General features: G+C 34.9%; 1 protein-coding gene and 1 long non-coding RNA gene across 2 annotated transcripts in view; one reads left to right on the top strand and one right to left on the bottom strand.

The window, feature by feature from the left end:
- Positions 1–17,625, bottom strand: part of BCHE (butyrylcholinesterase) — a 60,898-nt gene extending 43,273 nt beyond the window's left edge. The window contains exons 1-2 of the mRNA XM_029939949.1: positions 17,519–17,625; positions 9,921–11,445 (exon numbers count right to left, since the gene is read on the bottom strand). Of these exons, the coding sequence (XP_029795809.1) occupies positions 9,921–11,445; positions 17,519–17,567 (1,574 nt within the window). The 5' untranslated portion in view covers positions 17,568–17,625. The remainder of the gene's footprint in view (positions 1–9,920; positions 11,446–17,518) is intronic.
- Positions 1–17,792, top strand: part of LOC115292051 — a 66,576-nt gene extending 48,784 nt beyond the window's left edge. The window contains exon 6 of the long non-coding RNA XR_003908774.1: positions 17,410–17,792. This is a non-coding gene — a long non-coding RNA (uncharacterized LOC115292051). The remainder of the gene's footprint in view (positions 1–17,409) is intronic.
- Positions 17,793–24,970: the final 7,178 nt, after the last annotated feature.

Raw genomic sequence — 24,970 nt, 5'->3', positions numbered from 1 at the left:
AGTTAATATTTTAACTCTTGTTTTAAAACAAATATTATTTTGATATCAATCCTTAGAGACAGATACACAAAAAATAATGTAATTTGTATGAACTACTCAATTGCTTTTATAAAACAGGTCTGTGAACAGATTAGTATTAACATTTCATTCACAATAACTACAGATCATCCCTTCAGGTCAATAGTTCCTATCATGCTAATAGGAAGGAATCTAGGTAAAATATTAACATAGAAAAAAATAAAAATAGGGTGCAGTTATGCTTTTTAGAACTCAGAATGTTATTGACTGGGAAGGAAAATTGGAGCAATTTCTCAGAACTTATAAATCTGACCAAATACATTTTAGTTGTATCTACTTGTGAAACAGAAAATAGTATTTTATATAGTAAAATATTTAAGATCACAATTTGGTTACTGCATTTTGTTACTTAGTGAAATATTATGTATTATTTTGTATGTGAGAAGTCTTTTGAAGTATTGGATTTATATGTTACTGAAATTATGACTTTGATTTTTTAAAATAATTGATTAACTCTAATTTCAGACTGAACTTAAGATTTATAAGTTAAAAAAACTTAATTTTTCCAAATACAGAAAATATGTGGAAAAGCATACATAACAAATTACACTGTCATTTCCAAGGAAATGAGTCCTATCAATGTGACTTTCCATGCTTTAATGAGCCCCCTTATACTGTAAAAGCATTCGTTTCCCCCTACTTCACTGTGATAAAGCATTCCAAAACACTCAGTCAAACATATTTTAGTTTTACAGCTATTTTCATAGGTGTAGCCCTTTGGGAGATCTGGTTTCTCCTCATCCCACTGTCACTGATGGTAAAATACCGCTGCACTAGGCAATGGTTTTGCAGGTGACCTTATGTACACTCTAAACTGCCCCATAATGTAATTCCTCCTTTTCAAATAAGTTACACTAATGCATGTATTTTTTTAACATACATTTATATTCTATCTGTTAAATGTAAGGTACTTTACAGGAACGCTGCAGCTAACATTCACTGTTTTATTACTTACTGAGTAATTCCTCACCTAATTCCTAAAGTTGGGGCGCAGAACTTGAAGTTCTAGAACACCGATGCTGTCAAGATAGCAATCAAATAAATCCAAGGGGATTGGAACCGTGACCCTTTTGCAAAGTCATCAAATGTTTCAGTTAGGTTAATTATGATAATGTACCACAAATAATTATACAATCAAAGGGTAAGGATTTCTTTCTTCACTCTGGAAACCACATGAACTATTATCTGTCAGAAAACCTAATTATAAGCCTGATAATAATTGCAGTAGATGACCGGATGACAGTCTTTCACAAACTTAAACTTTTCTCTGTATCTCATGATGTCTAATTTTAGTCTGTTCTCTGCCCTTACCCTTGTACTGTTAATCAGGTAGGTATCAGCATGCTAACACGTTAAAATTATTAGTTTGTAACCAAATGCATTTCCTAAGAATGTTTAATGACTGCTTTCAGTAATAATTCATGATGATGGCAGCCTGGTGAATGGATAGTACAAGGAAATGAAAGTTAATAGTCTTGAATCATAGCTAATCTTTGTTCTGTCACCTATTAGCTCTAATTCACTTTTCTTCTGTGGACCACACTTTTCCCATCTGAAATGTTAGATAGGGTCATCATTTCATCATTTTTTTATCCTAATACTAGAATCCCTATACTTTATACCTTGTCAGTTTAGTGGCATCACTCACATTGAAACAATCTTTAACAGCTCTCCTTTTGCTACTCAAGGCATCTCTTATTAATAAATGGTTGTAATGAAGTCCTATAATATTTATTTTGTTCAGTTAAAACATATAATAAAATAATTTCAAGCATAATTTGAAAATTAATTTCTTGGTGAAGGGATTTGTACAAACCTTACAAAATGAATAAGGACACATACTAAATTTCTCTGGAGAGATTTAAAATGAGGACGCACTGCTTCTTTACTCACACTTGCCTTGGCTTTCCTCAGCTTTTCTATTATCTTTTGAAAACACAAAATGATTGCAGGAGAAGGAAAAAAAACACACAAAGAAAATGTCTTCATTGGATAAAATAAGTGGCACTGAAATACTCTTACAATCACTTTATTTCCTGTGTCATATGTAAGTAGACAAGATATAAACATACCTATTAAAAACTAATAATATTAAATCCACTTCACATTATAAATATTAGAAAATACACTATTATAGAGTGGGTTCCTAGTAGTACAGTTAAGTTATGACAGTGCATATGAAACACCCATCCCTTAGTGCATGTGTGTACACAGTGCATGTGTGCATGTATGTGTGTATGGGTATGCATGTGTATGTATGTGCGTGTGTTTGTATAAATGAATTTTGTTTCTAATTTGGAATATTTAGGATATATCTAGAAACATATGTACATTTGGAATATTTGGGATGTAGATACATATGTATCTACAAATATATATGTATATGTATATATTATGTGTATGTGTGTATGTAAATATATATCTCTGGGTGTATATGTGTGTGTGATATCCCATATCAGAATCAAAGATCATTGCTTTAGAAATCTGGCAAATCTGTAATCGTAAACGTTATACTACAATTTAGCACATGGAAGCATACTTATTTTTAAATTGTCTCAATTATTAAAAAAAACTCTTGTGCACTAAGACATTATGGCTTAGCATTTAATTTAATCACACCTACTTCCCAGTAGAGAAATCAAGAGCTGCTCTTATTTACTTTTAATCAGTGAATCACAGGATTGAAAGTTTAGTAGTATATGTTTGCTCCTATATAATTAATTGTTCCATCTGTGATACCGTTTCTTATAGTGTAAGAGACTAAATAATAAATAAATAAAATGCATGAGGGTAGCAGTGGATAAGCAGATGTGAGGTTACACATATTTTGTTAAGTAATTGTTTTGTTTCATGATGTCAAAATAGAACAAAAGAAAAGTGATTTGTGCTATAACATTTATTTCTGGCAAAAATGTGCTAGGAAGCATTAACCACTTTAGAGGGATTCTGAATAAATGAATTATCACCAAAAAGACAGAAGCAAGTTAACTGCCTCAATTTTGCAGTTTATCTTTATTTGTTTGAAAAGTTAACTGATTAATTAATGTGGAACTGGAATGTCAAACAATTGTACAACTTTTGTGGGGGAAGGAAAGTTTACTTTTAGATAAGAATAGATTAGAGTAGTGTCTGCCTGGTGGGGAACGGGGGATTAAGTTTGCAGCGGGAAGGAGGAATGCAAACCCTGTAAATGAGAAGATAATATTTAAATATGTCAAGAAGGGAGGTACATTTATACGCCCATTTTATAGATAAGGAGTAGTAGAGAATTTCAAGCGATTTGCTTAAGTATATAAACACAAGATCTGTAGAAAGATCACCACTGGACAGGTCGGAGCTCTAACATACAGTTGGGAAGACTGTGTAACTACACTGTGAACCGCTCGCCTTGAAGTTGCATTCCGAAGGAACTCTGGGTACAGCACCTCGGAGCCTACAGTAAACAAAAGATGCTCTGAAATAGTAGGAGACAACTGGAGGGTTCTTGGAATAATGATCTTCCTCTATCTTACATTATTCTACTAATTATGTTTTGGCTATTTACTTTCTTTAGCTGTGCTGGCCTCTCTGATAAATTAAGTTTGATTTCATCAGTTTCCTGTATAATTGGGATAGTGCTGAATGGATGTCATTAAGTGCTGCTTAATTTAATTCCTCGGCCATCAAGTTATTATGTGGATGAATGATTGATGGATAAATATGTGAATTGATATTTCAACATATATTAGTACAGAATATTGGATGTAATGCACATATGGGCCTGTGTGCTATTTAGGTACTGTTTTAAATTCATTTTCAGCGATTGGATTGAGGCAAAATCAGGAGCAAGCAAAGTACATGTAAGTGGTAATTAACAAAGGCTTACATGATATTGTGGCTTCTGTTTTATAAGGAATTTCAAACGCTACAACTAAGGATACTAAATTTGAATACAATTTAGCTGCTACCATAGAATGTTTTCGTATTTTTGCCAAGAAATCAAATGAAAAAGGCTTTTATATGTTTTGGAAATTGACAAATTTTCTAAGTGACTATCAATGTATGTTTCATATAACAATGAAAAATATAAAGGTTAAAATTCTCTTAAAATACAATTGGGAGTAGTTTGGACTTTCATCTTCACTCATAATGGAGTGATTTAAATGGGATTAGCCTTCCCACCATAAACAATTTTAATACTGTATAAAAAATTAAAAACAAGGCAATGAGTTTCAGGAACCAGGTGATAGGCAGTAGCAGTCTGTGTTGTACGAGAGAAGGGAACCCCAAGGTGAGCCCACCGTGGTTACTCACCTGAAAATAATTTCTCATCCAAGATGCTGGGAGCTTAAGCCTAAACAGCAAAGACGCTTCACTAGGGTCAAGAGACACAAAGAAGAGTTCCTGGATATAGAAGGAGCTAGAATCTGTGGAGCAGGACTGCAGAAAGAGGGAAGTGAGGCTTAAATTTTCTTCAAGGGTTCACTACAGATCTGGCTAAGCCTTGGGCTGAATATATATAGGATGAGAGTATAAAGGGACTGATCAGAGAAAAGATGCTCTAGGGCTGGGAACAGAAAAGAGATGCAACAGTTGGAGAGTGAATAACTATTGTAAAGTTCTCAGCCCTTAATTTACATCTCATTAATACCTCTTTAATGTTCGGTGTCCAGCTGGTTGGATGGTCATGTCTTAGAGGTAAGAAATACAATAAGACCTAGTCTATCCCACCCTGACAGACTATTAAACCAAGTACCCACAAGCCCGCAGTGAACACAGACTTTGGAGTTTAAGTTTTGCCAAGTTGGAAGATCTATAAAATATCTTGGACCATCCTTGGATCCACTCGAACAAAATATAAAACCATGCTGGTTACACATTTGAGACAAATTCAAGTCTCTATACATTCTTTAATTAAATGGCCTGGTAAAATAGAAACACAATTTTCAGGGGAAGGATAAAATAATATAGTTTTTGCTGCATATAATCCAAAGTCTAGTATAAATTTGAAAATTACTAAACATGCAAAGACATAGAAAAATAGAAACTGAACCCTGATATTAGATGAGTGAATAAAATCTTAAGTTATTTTAGGTATGTTCAAGAACTTTAAAAATAATATCTTTTATATAGGAGACAGGGAGGGACTCTTGGCAAAGAAATGAAACTATTTTTAAAAAGTAAAGTAAAATAAAAAAATTCATGGATTACATTGAGCTATAAATCTGAGAAAGTAGAAGGGTCAGTGAACTTGGAAGAAATCAATAAAATATTTAATTTGAAAAACAGAAGCCAAATTGAAGAAAGGAAACAGAAATAATATTAAACAACCTAGTATATGTATAATTGGAGTTTTAGAAGGACATGAGAATAAGGGGGCATAAAGAATATTTGATGAAATGGTGACCCCAAATATCTTGAACATGACATTAAAACTCAACAAGAAGAATCTTAGTAAACCTGAGACAAAAAAAAACCCAAAAAATCATACTTGGAAACATTATGAACGAACTATTGAAAACCAAAGATAAAGAGAAAATTTTGAAATCAACCAGAGGGGTGGAGAAGAAGATGCTGCGTATGGGGGAAAATCGTATGAATAAAAGCTCATTTCACATCGACCTAGAGAGAAAGATGATGGAACACATCTTTAAACTGATGAAAAAGAAAGAAAAATAGATCAGCTCAGCCCTTATTCTTACAAAACCCCCTCCTCAGGTATAATAAAAGTACTTTCATATAAAATAAGACACCAAATTTGTAACTAGACAAACTACACAATGAGAAATCCTAAAGAATGTTCTTCACAATGAAGGGAAATAATACCGGATAAAAACTAGAATCCACATGTAAGAAGAAAGAACATTGGAAATGGCAAGGCTGTGGGTAAATATAAAAGATCATTTTTCTTTTTTTTCATAAATTTACATAAATATAACTGATGTTAAAGTGAATAAGATTTTAAGAGAGATTTTCTATTACACATTGCCTAAACATGTGACAGTGATATTGAAAACCATCAAGAATGCATGTTTTCCTGACTTTGGGAGGTAGTAATGGTGAAATAGAAAATGGGAAGCATGAATTGTGAAGAAAGGGGGGAAACGCCAGTTGCAAAATGCAAAATGTTTCAAAATTAACTCTAAGTTGACTTTCACAAGTTAAAGAAACAGTTATTACTCCTAAAGCAACCACTGGAAACCATATTAAAGGCAAATTAAAATGTCTATATAAAAACAAATGAAAAAACACCACCTTTTAGTTAGGGCAAAAAAAAAAAAACTGCAAAGGAGCAATAAGAAGAATGAATTAAAAATAGCAAGATGGTATAATTAAAATCATATGGAGAATTACATTAAATGTCAAATGGATTAATCACACCATTGTAAAGAAGCTATCTTTAAAAATATAAGTGGAAAAAAAGGATAGAATAAAATATGTAAACGTAAGTTTGGGAACCTTGACATGTTTTTCTTAATATTGAGCAAAGCTCACCGCAGGTTGAAGAGACATTTCATAATGATAAAACAGTCAATTAATCAGGACTACATAATCCTAACTGCATAGAAATTAATAGCACAGATTTAAAATACTAAAGGAAATTAGGAGAGCCAAATGGAGAAATGAGTAACACCACAACTATAATTGAAGATGTTAATACCTCTCTCTCTCAGCATTTGAAACAAGTAGACAAAATTATTAGGAACAATATTAGAAGACTGAAAACTTGAACTAATTAATTTATTGAATGAATCATACCAGGCAACTAAAGGGCACATAAAACAATCACCCATACAGATCATATGCTGGGTCATAAAATAGTTTTTAACATATTTCACAGGGGAAAATCTTACAGAGTATTGTCTCCCACTAGAATGGAATTAAATTAGAAATAAACAACACATCTAGAAATTATCCAAGTACTTGGAAATTAAGTAACAGTCTACTAAATGACCCACTGGCAACATAAAAAAATCACAGAAAAATTCAAAACTATTTTGAATTTAATTGTAACAAAAAGTACAATATGTCCTAGACATTATTTAAGAAGGATATTTATTAAAAACAATGTATGAGCCATGAACTTGATAACTTGTGTTTCTGAAGAATTATTACAACTCCTACTTCTACTTTTTTTTTTAACTTTCTTAATAGGTTGTTTTTGGGTTATAAAGAAATAAAAATCTATGGTTTCTCAATCTGGTATTATTCACATTGGGAATGAGAAATTCTTTGCTGTGGGGGCTGTTCCATGCTTTGCTGGAGGTGTAGGAGCAGCCCTGGCTTCACCCCCACTCCCAGGTGTGACACAAGTACAGTTCCAGACAATGCTGCATGTTTCCAGGGATGGGAGGGTGAAAGGGCAGGGGATTAATCCTCCTGCATGGAAAACCACGAGTTAGAACATCATGTTTGTGGTCAGATAGATGTGACTGTACTTACAAACTGTGTATTTACCACCTTTGTTTCCTTTGATATTTACTTAACTATTTTAAACTTTTATATTTATTCATAGATATACTTTGGAAAAAAATAATGTATACCAGGAGATTAACATTATGTTTGCTATCAAGTCAACTGTCAATACGTATGCAGATTTATTATTTGTGTTCAACTGTGCAAATATGAACTGTAAAGACACTCCTCAACTGAAATGACATCATGTGATAGCTGAATTATATTAAAAGTTTAATCTTTATGGTTTACAATCATATTTATATGAATTTGTCTTTATGATTGAAATGTATCAACCTTCATATATTTCTCATGAAAATATATCAATAATAGAAGTAGATTGGGATTAATCCATCTAGTCTATTCAGTATCAAAGATTCTTTTCTTGGAACTGTTGCTATCTGTGTGTCAAGGTATGTGCCACATCCAATACTCAGTGTTCTCCATTGTGACATGAGAAAATATAAATTCCTTGATGATTTCAACATGCAAAATATAAAGTCCTTTAAAAATTATAGGCATCAAAATTTTAAGAAATATGTCTCCTTAAATTCTTTACAATCTCTAGAATTATAAGAAAGAATTTAAAACATATTAAAATGATTTAATATGGGCATAGCCTTTAGGGAGAGAACAAAATGATACAGAAATAATTCTAATGCTGCTCCAGTAGTGATGATACTTCTTCAGCAGAAATTGAAGTTGATATGGAGAAGGCATAAGATATTGCACAATTACAGATAAATTAGCAGCCTACAAATCTTGAAAAAAAATACGTTTTATCCCCTCATTCTAGCCTTTACCTATTTTTGTCCAATCATTGGATAACATTGGATAACCATTTATTTGATAACTATGTTATATGCCCATGGCAGTACGCTAATGAGTGATTGTCCAGTAAATCAGTTTCTCTTTTCTGAAGCCTGTATAGTCTAGGTTTGGAGGCTCAGCTTAAGATAAAAAAAATAGCACAGAGACAAGTTAGAGTCAATCACTTCTGTGGAGAGTGGAAAAGAGGTCCAAAGCAATTACAACTCTAAGAACTAAAGATATGCTTGGTGAAACATGTAGGTGCTCAGGATCTTTAAAAAAAAACAGTGAGACGTGTGTCCTTAAAAAAGAGAGAGGTAGATATTCTCAACAGGGCCCAGAGCAAGAACAAGGCTCCATGGTGTATTAAACTTGAAATCTTTGGCATTCGTGAGGTAACTGGCCTGCCAAGAAGCCAGATATTGTCAGGGAATATGGGTTGCAGCAAAATTATACAAGCCTCTTAATGAAAGACAGAATTTTAGCTTTAGACACAGTGGATAAGCATGAAAATTTTTTAAGAATAATTATACTATACAAATCATTTGTAAAAAGATATATATAGTGGCATGAAATACAATGAATTTCAAATGAAGGTTGGAAAAGAAAACCAGAATGCAATAATACTTCTGTCAACATTTTTTCAATTATAAAAGAGAGTGTGACAGATTGGATTAACACATCCATCAATTTGTGTGTCTGTAAGTACTCCCTTTAAAAATAGGTGCCCAAATTTCTTTTTTTTTTTGTTCTTCCCATTGATACAAAATATCTCAATATATAAAATTCTTTTTGGGATTACCAAAAAAAACCCCTTATATTCTAGATGCATGCATTTGTATATTTGAGAATTATACAGATTAGAAAATACATTTGAACAGATTATTTTCTTCTGATTCTTGAGAACATAACATCACCATAACACGAGGAAAAATGGGTTCTTTTGTCATGCTTCTGATTATCTAATGTCAGCTATATGATAGCTCAAGTGCAAAACAGCTTAGCTAAACATGGGGACCATGTCCAATACAGGTCTCCTGAAAGCTCTGAACAAATCTATTAGGGGGAAAAACTTGATAAAATGCCAAACTCTGCATTTCTATTTGGAGTAATCTGAGGGCCAACTCCATCACCATCTTGCCCTTTGATTTTCCTGATCAGGAATGTGTTTTTTCAACCTATCAGTTACCACTACCTCTATGTAAATACATGAGGAGAAGATACATTCTTATCCTTCCCATAACCTGTAAACACTATAAATTTCAGGTTCAAGAGTATGGTCACAATAACTTTAGTTTTCAAGGTACTCATCCACTTGCATACAAGCTTTGGCTAATATTACTAAAGTACTTTGCAGTATTTTGGAAATGATTTCAGAAAATATTTTTTGTAAACGTTCTTTGGTGATTTATTTTAAGCATCTTGATGCAAGAAATTGAAATTCATTATACAATAAAAATCCAAACTAGCTATGGTACAAAAAGAATAAATAACTAAAACATGTCTGTGCCGGTAATGAAGTCTACACCAAACAGCAAGCAAAGCAGAGCAAAAGCAATCACAATCAAACAAAAACAATTCAAAAAATCAGCACTTACCCATATTTTGCAAAATTTGCCCAGTATTTCATGATGGATCTACTCAGATTTTCCTCAGCTTTTGTATAATTAACTCTTCTTTCCAGAGGCAAACCAAAGACAAATTCAATTTCATAACCATGCATCACTCCCATCCATTCTGGCCAAGGAAGTTGGGAAGATTGGTGTTCAAAATAGTAGAAAAATGCATTATTTCCCAATTCTGAGAACTTTGTGGTGAACTCTAGGGCAGGGCAGATGATATTGTAATCCCCGACCACATCATCCAAGGCCTCTCGGTAATTTTCAGCTCTCTGATCATCTAACAAGTCCACATAATAGAAAAGAATCGATTCCCTTCCAAATTCACTCACTCCTGGAAAATACATTTTTAAACCTTCTTGAAATTCTTTTCTAGTTATAATACTGTCATTATCTTTGCTGAAACCAGGAGCACCATATACTAAAAATGCTGTCCCTTCATCTTTATTAACACCCACCAAAATTTGGGTTTTTTTGAACTGTCCAAGTTGGAGTAGTGTATCTGGCATGTCAGTGAGAAAATCACCATCCACAATTGGACCAAAATTTACAGATAAAAGAGAATCAGAGGGGATGACCAATATTTCATTCAGTATAATTTCCTGGGGATCTTTGCTTCGAAGGCATTTGATTATCTCTGTGTTATTTTCTTTAGAGCAACCAATAAATTTAGCTAAGGTCAATGTTCTGTTCTTGGCTTCATCCAGAGACATTACCGCCCAGGGAGCATTAGAGGACCCACTTTGCAGAATGGCTCTGGTAAACAATGGCTGGCTTCTAGGAGAAAGTAAATGAAGACCAACTGAACCTGCACCTGCACTTTCTCCAAAGAGAGTGACGCTTTTAGGATTTCCACCGAAGGCTGCTATATTTTTTTGGACCCACTGAAGTGCCAACTGTTGGTCAAATAGGCCCATGTTCCCTGGTACCTCAGGATTTCCTGGTAAAGCTAAAAATCCTAGGGCACCTACCCTATAGTTCATTGAAACTACAATAACTCTTTCAACCCGAGCCAGAAACTTGCCATCATAAACAGGCAATGATGATGTTCCGGTTTGAAAACCACCACCATAGATCCATATCATTACAGTAGCATTTTTTGGTTTAGGTGTTGGAATCCACACATTGAGATATAAACAATCTTCACTGAGATCAGTGTTTGGGTTCCACATCTCTGATCCAGGGAAGCCTGGGAAACGTTGATCTGGATTCTGATAGCAAGAATTGGCATATTTTGTGGCATTCAAGATATCGGACCACTTGGTCAAGAATTGCGGCTTTTTGAACCGAAGTCTACCAAGAGGTGGCTGTGCATAGGGAATTCCCAGAAAGGCTGTCACCGTGCCACCAAGAACAGGCAAGTTGGTCCCTCTGACTTTTCCATTCTTGGTTGTAATTATAATGTCTTCTTCAGTGTGTGACTTCCCAATGAGCACCCAGAGTAGAAGAAATCGCAAGAGAAATTGGATGTTTATGATTGTGCCTTTGTTCTGCATATTGATTTCTGAAAAAGAGGTGATTAGGAAGTTTAAAAGCATCATGAATCAAGTATTATATCTTATTTATGATAATTAACTAAAATACAATAGTTCTTATTAATCCTACCATTCATGAAAACTAATAAATCTGCTACCACTATAAAGATTTTGTAAAAAAAAAAAAAAAAGAAAGAAAATACTTGGAGATATTTTGGAGATATTTCAGTTTTCAATTCAGAACAGAAATTGGTGGAATGGAAAACTAGAAAGTATTTTACTTTGGAATGATTCATTATCAAGTGTCTATAAAGATGATTTAGTATTAATTTTTTAAATGTTTGTTTAGTATTGAGAAAGAGAGACAGAGCATGAATGAAGGTGGAACAGAGAGGGAGGGAGACACAGAAACCAAAGCAGTCTCCAGGCTCTGGAATATGAGCAAAGAGCCCAAGGGAGCTTCAAATCCATGAACTGTGAGATCATGACCTGAGTCAAAGTCAGAGAGTTAACTGACTGAGCCACCCAGGGATGCTAGAAGACTTAGTATTTTAAAGAGAAAGTTTGTCCGAGGCATATATTTCTCCACATACACAGACCTTACAAAAGTGGAGTTAAGTAGTAGTCAACTTATGACAGATATAATTTCTACCTTGCTTACAAGAAGAAATACAAGCTCATGTTTTCTCTGAAATATGCACTGTTCTAGTCATGGTCAGCTGGCTCTTGACAGAACTGTGAAGTAGACTAAGAACCTTTAAGGATCCTTAGACTTCTATTATTGTATTTTCCGTTTCCATGGCCCCTTCTGTGGTCCTTTCTGCCTTGTGGTTTCTTCTTCTACACAATTCAGAAGAGAATGTGGACAATCTGTTCAAAGAATACTAAATAACAAAAATACAGCAGTTGTCATTTATCTATCCTAAAATTTGCGAAAATGAACACGTTACCTCTAAAGAACTATGGGAAAAACTAGAAGAGAGAGCTGCAGACATATGCCAGACAATTCTCGAAAGTGAATAATGAAGAAACTCTTTCTTTATACCTGAATTTAAGTGTCAATAGAGAGAACCAGTAGCTGATAATATACCATGTGGGAGAAGACACTTTGAAGGAATTAAACATTCAGGTATTATGCAATGCACATCTATTATTTGTTAATTGATTAAAGTATATGCAACTTGTGATGTTAATTATGTTAACATGGTCAGATTATTTGCATTTTGATAATGGAAAAAATTAAGTGAAATTAAGAGGACTAATGCTGAAAAATAACTGGAAAAGGTAGAAGAAAAAGCAATATTTGACATTTTAAAAACATTTATTTATTGATGACATGAAGAGATTGCTTGTAGAAATCAAAATTTTATTAAAAATTCATAATGTACACTTGAATTTCTTTGAAGTTAATAAAATTAAAAAATCAGATTCTGAAACTCTACATCACAAAGAGGGACACAAAAATGTAATGCTCGTACCATTTAAAAGAACTACCATCTTTATATAATTGAAAGAAACCCTAATTAAAACAGTCATATACACACACTGACTCCCATTGACACAGTAATAACAAAGGTCCATAAGTGTACAAAATTTTTAAATTAATTTTGATATTGTAATTGTTAAACAATCTATGTGTCTAAGATTCTAATCATGTGAGCAGTGAGATTTTGTGTGTGTGTGTGTGTGTGTGTGTGTGTGTGTGAGCAGGTGTGTGTTTAGGAGTTTAATTTAGATTATCTCAGAAGGCAGAGAATAGGCATCATCCTGAAAACTGCAGAGTTACGATTCTTACATTTTAAATCAACTTCATTAACTACTGCTAATAATACAGCTAGTGATCGAGTATTTCTTGAGCCCCCAAAAAGATCTGAATAAACTGATCAATTGTATACAATTGTATACAGTATTTTGTTCAGTGTACTTATGATCTCTACTTTTCTCTATACCTGTATATTTATACATGTAGATTTAATTCTATCTATGTCCATATGTATATGTATATTTTACATATATGTCTATATATAATAATCATTATGATAGGTTTTAAAAAATAAAAATGTGAAATTATTTTATGTTCTCAAATTTGATACAATTGTATTTGTGTTAAGACCATTGAAATATATTATTGAAGTATATAATATTTTAATACTATTTGTATATTATTATATTATTGCTATACTATGTAGTATTTGTGTTATATTATTTATGATAATTATATTGTATTATAATATGATCTCATACTATTATGGTAGTGTAATCATACTATAATGTTTCTTGTAGACTTGACACTAATGAGAATTTATATTTCTGACAGTTTAGAGTTTTAGAAGCACAGCTACCACAGTCTTAATTTTTTTTCCTTTTGATAATTTCTAAACCTTTTCTTTTAAATAAATGTTGGTGACATTTGGAGAAGAACAAAGTCTGCTATGGATTTTATTTTCTTTTTTAAAAACCCGTTTGGAACAGAAGAAAGGAATGAAGATACCCAGTGGGTTTATTTTAAGCTGCATTTCAACAGATTAATTGCAGCATCCCTGGTTGGCCTCACTCCTCCCTGTGGCCTGGCTCAAGCAACGTTCTTCTGAGTCTAACGTAGAGATTGTCTGGGTTTTTTGCTTGGATTTATATAAATATTATTTTGCCTTTATAAACAAAACACCTAATGCTAATAAATTTTTGGTCTCTGGTACTTTTCAAACATTTGTTGTACAGTTTATTAATTTGATTGCACAGCAAGTATAATACTACCGAACTATTTTGGTTTTGCATATAATTAATATATGTACTATTATTCCTTGAATATTTAAAAACCATCTACTATAACAGCTAAAAGGTTGTAATATCATTCCCATGTCACTTAGCTTGATTTACATAACTGTTTCTACGTGTTTTTATTTACATTTGTGCTGGATAGATGTTAATGTTGTATAGTATGATTCATACGAATAATAACTAGGCTTGCTTTTTCAACAATGATCTATGAGTCATCATCTTATAAACAATGTAATTAGCAACATTCAAAAAAACCATTGTAAGCATGTATTCACTGCAAGAATGGCAATATAAGTCCAGGCTCACCATCATGCTTCCTGTTGGAGTGCTTATATACCATATTATGAAATCTAGACTTTAATATGAAAATACTCATGTGCTCACATACTTATTGTTAGGTTAGGTCGATATTTTTATATTTAGCTGCAGCACTTATTTAAATAGGCATTATGTTGTCCTTTTCATAATCTGGTATTCTCTAGTCTAACAGGTTGCTCTGTAGTTTTACCATTAAGAGATATTTGCATTTTTAGTACATGCTATCACATGATTAAATAATCAAAAGATAAATATCTAAATAATTAAATAAATAATAAAAATAAATAACATCTAAATAATTAAATATCTAAATAAATAAATAATCAAAAGATAAGTGTCTAAATCTTTATTTTAAAAAAATGTTTATTCATTTTTGAGAGAGAGAGAAAGAGAGAGAGTCAGAGAGAGATGGAGACACAGAATTTGAAGCAGGTTCCAGACTCTGAGCTGTCAACACAGAGCCCGATGTGAGGTTCAAACTCACAGCACGTGAGATCATGATCTGAGCCAAAGTCACTTAACCAACTGAGCCGCCCAGGCACCCCATATATATGTATATACCTTTATTAATAATTACACCATTTTCTTCAATAAATGCTGGTGCGAATTGGCTAATGTCACATTCAATAAACAATTTAAACTCTGAGAATACATAACACATTTACCATAAGGAATGGGGAAGATTTTCATACCAAGTACAACTGAGTATCTAAATTAGGTCACTTAACTTACTGTCAGTTTTTGAAAGAAAAGCAGGAGTTTTGATTGGAATTGCAAAAGAAAATGAATGATGCAAGTGGGAAGAGGAAAATGCTGAAAGATATTTAAGACCTTAGAATTCTAAGGTATCACGTGCTCCAGGATGTCAAAATCTACCGGCCATCTTTGGAAAATATTTGAAACTTTTCATGATACAACCCTGAAAATTAAGAAGGGCAACAAAATATATTCTTTGGATTTTTGACTTAATTTTGAAAGTAGCACCCATTTTAAGACATATGTTATGCTATAAGATATGGGTGTAATACAGTGACTGATTGAAGAAGCTATTTATTTGCCATATGTTTGCCACAGTTGATTATCAACCACATTTTCAAAATAATTGGCCACCCATGGTCAAGCAAATATTGATAACAGCTTTCTCTAAGTGTAATTTCCCTGTTTTTAAAAATGGTATAACATGTATTTCTGTATAAAACTGAGGCTTCTGAAAATAGTGGGGCAAGAGCCATCTAGATAATATGATCTAGAACAAGGGTCTCTAAAATGTATCTGGTCAATATAAGACAGCTAAGCCTTTATACCAAACCTAAAAAGCTTGTTTTGTTGCAGGCCATCTGAAGCGGCCAGTTGAGGAAGTCTGTTTATAAATAGACTATACCACTTCCTTTCAGGGACCCTTCAGATATCTACTGGGCAATAAAAGAATGTGTACAGATAGAAGACATGATGTTAGGTATTAGAAGTGTAAGATCTGTATCTGTCCTCACCCAGGAAGAATATTCACAAACCTTTCATTGTGTGAATAAATCAAACATTTAATATTAGAGAGACAGTTTGGGTCTTCTTTGAAAGTTGAGTCTGGTCTTAGGTTGACATCTATTCAACTATAATCCTCTAACATCTTGTACAGTTCAGTGCAATTTAAATGGGTTATTATTGTTATCAAATTGTGATCAAAAAACAACTCAAAGCAGAAACTAAATTTACAAATAGGATGTGACTTGCTAAGATATTATTAGCTTATATTTTAAAAACTGAAATGTGGACTAGATCTCAAACATTTTTCTAAGGCTAAAGAAGCAGGGCATTAAAAACAAACAAACAAACAAACAAAAATGAAATAACAACAAATCTGGGAGAATAAAGCAACTTTGCAAACCCAATTAGAAATTTTGTCATACAAAAGTGATGTTATTTCAAAATCACAGAGTTTCAGAAGATCTTCATTTAAAGTATAAAGTCATTCTTTAAAAACTTATACTCATCCTTAAACAAGTTCCTATTTATATAAATGAAATATGTTTACCATAAGTATGAGATAGTTTATATTATGGAAGATATTACCCAGACTAGTGACAGAAACTCCTGGTTGAGTTTATTACTATCTAATATATTCATAAAGATGGGGAAGGCCTACTTTGAAATATAAAGGAAATTATAAATGGAAATAATAAACAACGAAATAGTTTTGTTCACACTTCACTTTCATCATTCATACATATTATACTCAATGTTCAATCCTCTGATTAAATAAGAACTGATATCATCAAAATAAAGGTAGATTTGCCAGACTCCAGGATGAGCAGAAAAATCTATATTTGCTAATTGTTTCTATAATAATAGAAATAATAGCAAATTTACAATATTTTTCTATACTTTAAATACATATATTTTAAAAAAGATGACAAACAGGACAAAGTGGGGGAAGTTTGTATTTCAAATTAGAAAACAGAATTTTCTTTTAGATATAAGAAACTTACACCTTATTCTTTGCCAGTTGATACTGGTAAAGTTTCAGATGACAAAATGTTGATTAAGAAAAGTACCCTGTCAAGCCAGACATTCATGCCATTTAAAAAAGAAGAAAAGAAGAAAAAAATAGAGTAAGACTGGTCAAAGATCACTTTTGTTATCCTTTTCAGGAGAGATTCACTAAATCATGCATTTAAAGGGCAAAATAGAGCATCAAAATGTTTCCTTTAGGGAGTGCACTGAGAACATACATGACAGTGATTCCACAAGTGCTGCGGTCCTTTACGCAAAGTTGAATAAATTCATTATTTCCTCAGCAGTTAAATGCACCCATTTTACATTCCTTGAATAATAGGCAGATTTGATGCACGTGCCTGCTGGCTCGCTTCATCTGTCCCATTTGCAACAACTGTCCTCCACAGAGCACCAGAGGGGCACAGCAGACAAGTGAAGGGATAACAATCCTCCTACAGAATGAGCTTCACCGCAAGTTGCATCTCTACACGAACATGTAAATTCCGAGCAGCTTACCTGACTCACTGCAACAAAGATGATAAAGTTTGCAAGGAGGGGAAGTCATGGAAGACTTCAGGGAAATGCAGTATGCAGCTGCTGCTCCAGCCTGTGAATTGGACTGCACTGACATTACAATCAACTGTTACTGACAAAGCTCGCGAGAGTTGGCAGTAGCAACTTGATCGAGACGCAGCCAATCTTTACACTCTGACATCTGTTCAGAGGCTAATGGTATGAATGCAATAGTGATTCATTTACAAAAGTATTACCAGATTCATGCTTTACGATTGCAGGCACTAGTTTCAGAGTGGGGGGGGGGGGGGGGGGAAGAGAAGCTTCTTTCACAGAAGCTGATATTGAACAGAAAGTGCACATGTTTTCCTTTTTAAACACTACCAGAACTTTTGTTTTCCTCTTTTATAGAATATGATCTTTTTGTGTGCTTGTTTTAAGATCTAAAGACGTACATATTGTCCTAAAGAAATTTGGTATAGAAATTCTTTGTATCTTCAGTCTGTGCCTTGCATTTAGTTGTAAAGGAGTGCAAAAGAGAAAAAAGGAAACTGAATAATTAATCTGTAAATAAAGCTATGCAAATCCAAAGTTTACTTACACTAACTGAATGAGTGTCTCCTTCAGATGTGTCCTTACAAGCCGCGCCCCCCAATACTTTAAGTTATACAAATCTCAGCGTTGGTAATTTCCTATTCAGGGGTCCTGCAGGCAGGCAAGTGTGATGAGAAGCTGCAATTTTCTGGTCAAAACAAAAATACAATGAACAATCTTCACCAAACTCTTAAAAAGACACACTTGTCAGCTGGAAGAGTATGAATTCCCAGAGATGTATTTATAACTTTCAGGCTTTTATCTTCCTTGAAATATATATTTAGGAAAATGGGAAAAAAAAAAACCCTTTTAATGCCTAGTGTCTCCATGCAGTTACATTCACTATCTCTTGCAAATAAGAGCTTTCACTTTTAAATCTGTCACTTTTGGGCTGAGGACTAATCAGTAGGCGTGCACTTGTAGATAAACCCATTTTTGTTTTTAATATTATGCTGAAATTTCAAACATGCAAACCTAAGAGTTGTCATCTGTTATTGATACTACCTTGTGCCAGTCATTATAATTGATAGTACATAAATTATTTTATTTTATTCGAAAAAATAAATGAGGTAAATATTATTAACCATATTTTTCAATGAAGAAACTAAGGCTTACAAAGATAAGAAACTTGTTATATATCCTACCACTAGCAGTTGTCAGAGTCAAAAATTTAACTTTTATTTTTCTGATGTCATGTCACGCTGTTTCTAAGATAATAGCAAATTTGGTCTTAAAAATGATTTCTGCAAAAATTGCTACCTAGGAAGTATTTATGACACAAAAAACCTTCCAAACACAATGATTTGTAATGCATTTAGATTGTAGTTTTTATAATGACTACCTAGTCACATAAAAGTTACAAAATACACAGTCATTCTAAAAGGAGAGAGGGATTTTTTAAGAGGGAGTACAATGACAGTTAAGCAATGCTTTGTAAAATGATGGCATTTCTGTTTAAAATGCAGTCGTTCTGGCGAAAAACAGTTCATCGGTTTAATAAATGTGATTTGGTATGCAAATGTCAAAACTCTCTCCAACACAGCTCGGCTGCACTGTTTCCTGGACCAGTGTGTCTTATTCTCAAATCCTGCAATTGTCAGGGGATATTTTTGATATTAGCAAATTCAGTAGAGTGTTTTCATGCTCCTCCTGTCCATTCACCACCAGGTAACATATACCCCATGTATGCACATATTTCATTTTCATCTGGTAAACAAGAAGCTAAACAATAAAATAATCTGTCACAAGCAGATTTTTATTTTGAACACATGTTTGAATTGGCTGACCAGCTGCATCAGCTGACTACAAAACCTGGCAATTTTTCCTCAGCTCAGTATTTTCCCTTCAGTGAAGCATCTTTAGCTACTGCCCCTTTAGTTTGTTTTCTTTGATTTCTCAGCTATGCTACACTATCTGATGCATTATTTCAGTGCATTTCTTCCCCCTACTTTATCTGAAGGTTTTCCCCACTGTGGCTCAACGTACATTGTAGCAGAATCCCTGCCCAGAGTGCTGACAGGAGGCTTTTCTTTCCCCGAAGCAACTTTATTCCTGCCCTCACCCTCAGTTGGGTTTATATATGAAGAACTGAGCCCGGAACGTCCCATGGCATAGTTTTTTTATATACATTTTCTTTCTTTATCTTCCATATATGGTAACACATTCAGAATTAAGTAGTCTCAGTTTACAAGGTCATGAGGGGCATTGTCACATAGGCGCATAGCCAGGCTACCTGGACATTTTGTTTTGTTTTCTTTTGTTTTTCTCTCTCTTTTTCTCTCCTTAGGGAGGGCACCCTGCCATATTCCCTCCTTTGATGCTCAGCCCCCTCTATTCTGAGTCAAAAATCATCATCTTGGTTTAGAGGTCTATATTTTTATAACATTATTACATGAGTGGCTGTCCTTTTAAAATCATGGCCTCAATGAGATTGGAGACAGATTGTGCAACCCAGAGAGCTGCTTTAAGCAGGATAAGACTAAGCACCCTCCCAAAATTAGGAGGGTAATTCCCATGAGGGTTTTGAATCCCTCAAGAATTGAAAACCCTCCTCCAAATACCCGCCCCCCGGGTTCCAACTGTTCCAGGTCTGGATTAGGACATGAATGACTTCTCTCGTTCCATCTGTGATCTCCTCTATGACTTTTCCCTCATCAACTATCTGTAGGTAGCAGTTGCTCAGGTTAAGTTTTCCACAAACACCTCTCTCAGAAGCAAGCAGGTAATCTCTGGCCAAGCAATTTGATAGACCGCACTGTGCATTTTGGCTTGCTGCTAGGCTAGTAAGTTATGAGCTCTGACGGTTTCATTGATTATCATTTCTATAACTGCTTGCAGTCGAATTATGCAGCTTAGCATATAAACAGAAGTGCAGTAGCCCAGGACCCATCCTCTGCCCAGGTGCCAAGGCCATAATATTGGATTATATGCTCAGGAGGCCATTTATCATTTTAATTGCCAATTTGTAAGTCACACTGCTTTCTTTGAGTCTCCCTGTTCCTATACACTTGGACTCCGAAATGTTTCCCTCTGGCAGGTGGGAGCAAAGAAGAAAAATGGAGGAATCGTTTCCAGCACTTATGACCCTGACCAGCCTGAGGGAAGTAGTAGATAGGCTGTCCTTCCCAATATCTAGTATAGTCCATTCATCCCTCCACTTGATGGCTGCGTTGACATTGTCACAGTCCTCTCAGAGATGAGAGAAGGCAGACAAGGGGTGGGGATCCTGCTCAAGGAGATCTGGCATCCTCCATCATTGAGTTTTTCGGGCAGGTGAGTTATAAAATCTTCAGCCTAGGCAGTTAAGGTTTTAACAGAGAACACAATGAACTTTTTCCCCAATAGGTAAGACAGTTTTTCCCCAATAATTAAGCTTCTGAAAAGCCAAACCCCAGTTATAGGACAGGGTTATTTTGTTTCACTATAAGGTTTGTGGGGATCTAATTTTCTAGACTCTTATGGTCACTGTGGCTCCATGTTGGTGCCAATGAAGCATCCTATCCACAGAAGGAAGGTGGGTGTTAACAGAAACCTCTCACCACACTTCCATGCAGCTGGGCAGCCTCAGCCGATCTTATGGCAAAGAGTAGAGCAAGAATCACAATCATAGTGAGAAAAACGGCGTGACAGTACGTCACAGTAAGGAAACAGGTATAGAACATAAAAACAGTCTTTCGTTTTACCAGACCGTCGATTCCTCGAGTTTCTGGCGTGCCTAAACTAGCAGGGCTGTGGTCTCCTGGAGCCTCCAGAGTTGCAGATTGCTTCTTCCGTATGGTCTACTTGCACAGCATTGATGGATCAGGAATGTACTCCCAGTTCTGAGCTGCTGGCTTCGGTCTGCTGTAGTGAACCCTGGGACCCACTTTGGCCACCATTACTGCACTAGGGGTGGACAAAGTAACAGTGAACGGGCCCCTCCAGGGGGGTTGTAGGGGTTGGATATTTCACTTCTTTATCCATATTGGATCTCCTGGTTTAAAGGAGTGAGCATCTGTGGCCAGATTCACAAGTAATCCCTGTCTGACCCAGTGGTGTAAGGTGGTTAGGGTAAAGCCACGGGCCCACATCTGTCGTATTAGGGTTAGATTGTCTATCTCATTGAGATCCCCTCTTATGCCCTTTATAATGAGGCGAAGGTACCCATAAAGGATTTTATAAGGGGAGAAACCCATCTGTCTCTTTAGCCTCCCACTCGCAGCTGCACCCTGCCTCCCTAAGGTCCGTCTCTCTTCCTGCCTAGTGTTCACCCTTTCCCTATTTATTTCTTCCCTGGAATAGTACCTGTAAGTGCTGTTAGGGAACAGGATGATGACCGTTCTGGCTCCCTCAAGCTGATAAGGGATGGTGTAGGGTACAGCACTTAGAGTCCACCCAAGGGTCAGTCAAATGGCCCACAGTATGATTTTTTACAGGAAGGCTGCCAGGCATGAGGTGGCGTAAACATTACAGACACAAAGAGAAAAACACAAAGTAGATTATACTGACCAACAAGATGGCATCTTAAGATAATGTCTACAGTTTCCAAACCTGTCAAATAATCTAGGAGAGACCCTGACTTTGTAAACAGCACATATTGGGGAATCTCTCATAGCCCAGGTGATGGAGCAGGAGCAGTTAAGTAATTGACAATGGCTCTATTTTTAAGAGTTTGGCCATAACTGAATTAAAAAAAAAATTTTAAGCATCTAATGCTAATGAGGTGTTATTTAGAGTTTTGCTGATTACGAGCAGACATTTTGCCTTATTTTGAGGTATGTGAGGCATGGTTTATGGGGCTTTCATTTTGGTACCTTCTGAGGATGTTCTCATTTTAGTACTCTTGAACAGCACTTGGTGCCAGGACCTCAGAAGTCCTGTCTGACATGGTACATAAGGCCACAACCAAGGCCTCAGATTTTTTTTTTCTCCTCTTGATCTGGGTTGTAATATACCCAATTGGCAGCTCATAAGAGCTCCTTTTGGGTCCCTTCAAGGACAACAGCCAATTTTTGCATTTTCTCTGAATATCTAGGGCTGGTGGAGTGACAAATTTGTCCTTTAAAATCATCTCAGCCTTAGGGGTGGCAGAGAGGATAGCCATATATTTAATGAGAGCCTCCCTCAATCTCTCCAGGAAGGCCATTGGGCTCACATATTGTGTTTGTAAATGAGTGGCTAATTTAGCATAATTTAAGGGCTAAATCTTAGATTTCCTTAATTTTTTTTTTGGAAAACGTCTGTCTCATTAAGAGTCTGATTTAACACAAGCATTATATTTTTCCAGGTCAGCTCAAAAACATATGTAATATTCTGAAAATTCTTTATATGCTTATCTGATCAGAAATTTTACCTAGATCTCCCTTTATCTGTCTTAAACCCTGTAATGTAAAAGTTTATTCTTCTGGCATTTTAGCTTCTTGTAAGGCAAACATGTCTGTTACATTACGAGGAGGGCTTGGATAAGGTGGGTGGTAGGGAGCCGAACTGTATTTTTATTTTAATGTAGATTGAGGACCCAAGGAGGAGGAGGTCGAGGTGGAAGACTTCCATTCCTTCTTCTCTAGGTTTGTTTTGGATACAGGTAAGGAGCCCTTAATTGTTTCCCCTCCTAATTGCTGGACTTTAGAAGGAGTTGCCATTAAATTAGGATCAACCTTACATTGCTTACATATATCTCATTTTTTTTTTTTGTTAAGGCCCCAAAGCAATGAACATAGGGAAATTCTCCCCATTTCTCTTCACACTTGAAATAAGTCCAATTGTAGGATGGTATTGTCGTTGATATTTCCCTCTGGCAGCCAGGATCCCTCTTCCAATTTGTATTGGGACAAGCCTTTGTGCAAAAGAAAATGAATCATAAAGCATTCCAAAGGAGTTATGGCCTTGGTTGAGAAATTCCCCATCTATTGGAAAAAGGAAGAAAGTTGTCCCTTACCTCAATTTCCTACATCTAGCCAGGAGATGAGGCTTCTGGCTGGCTATGCACCTGGCAGCCAAAAGCCCTGTTAGTCTCACGAGGTGCTGGGAGTGAGTAGTCATTCTTACCCAGGCTTGACCCTATCTCCAAGAGCTGGCCTGGTCTTTCCTTTTTTTCTTACCCTTCAGTTTCCTGCGTGCAGGATCTTGGGGGTATTGCCTATAACCAAGCAGGACTTTCCTGGTTGTCATAGGATGCACTAATTTTATTTTTGCCCAACAGAAACTTATATATTGATCATTAGTCATTGAAGGAGGGAGTTAAAGGGCCAAAGTCAAGGTCTATTCCTCTGCCTCTTTCAACAATGCCCACAGAAGTGTCAGCCATGTGGATATCCATTTTCTGCATACAAGAGGCTAAGTTTAGTAAAATGGCTCCCATGTACCTTAGTAAAAGCCCTTCATATACCATCCATCCCTCATATAGCATACGCATGCATTCCGTTGCTAAACAGGAACAACACAAATATAGAGGATTTGGAGGCTGCACCAAGCGTATTGCCATCATTTTCCTAGTCTTTGGATCAAAGGAGGAGGAATTTTAATCTTAACTCAGGATACTTTTAAAGTCCATTTATTTAAATTTTAGTCTGTCCTGACCACACATAAGATTTCTTTTTAAAGATTTTCTTTCACAACCTTTCTACAACTTTTCTTTGTATTTAGATTTTGCCATTTCTCTCCAAATAACCAGTCTCATTTAGGGAAAGATTATTTTCTTTTACCCTCAACAAAAATATATTTCCATTTCTTATATCTTTCTTTCATATCTCCTACTTCCTACATACAGAGTTGCACTTTTTTTTTTATTTTTATGAGTTTCAACTACACTTAACTACATTTAGGAGGATTTTAACTCTTAGAAACCTTAGTCTCCAGTGAAAACAAAGTAGCAACAAATTGTGAACTCTATGTTACATTAGATTGTTTTATATGGCAAACTGATGACTCCATTAAGCATAAAGCATGTTTCCTCACAGATCCAAATATCTTTAGTTTCTCTGCAACAAGTCAGAAGCACAAACCTACATCTAATAATGCACTGCTTTAGCCTCATCTCATTAGATATCCAATAAATTCAATCTTAATTTATCATGCAAGCAAAACTTTAACATTTTTGGTTACCAAAGACGTTGAAAGCTATTTTAACAATTACCCATGAATACTTTGAGATAACCAAATTAGCCATCATTTTAAGTCACCTTTTTGCTGACAAATTGCAACAGAGATAACACAAGCATATTTGATCTTTAGAAAATCTTAGGCAGAAAAAAGTTTTATATATTTAATTCTGATAACTCTAAACCCATATAAACACCAAAAAACTTAAATCCATTTAAATACCAAATATTTTCCATCTGTGTCCATTTCAAATTTAATCAACTTGTTCCCCATTGTTGATTT

Source organism: Suricata suricatta, chromosome 5 (genome assembly GCF_006229205.1).
Source record: "Suricata suricatta isolate VVHF042 chromosome 5, meerkat_22Aug2017_6uvM2_HiC, whole genome shotgun sequence".
Classification (NCBI taxonomy): domain Eukaryota; kingdom Metazoa; phylum Chordata; class Mammalia; order Carnivora; family Herpestidae; genus Suricata; species Suricata suricatta.
The sequence above is the reverse complement of the archived record's forward strand: the minus strand, read 5'-3'. Positions and strand labels throughout refer to the sequence as shown.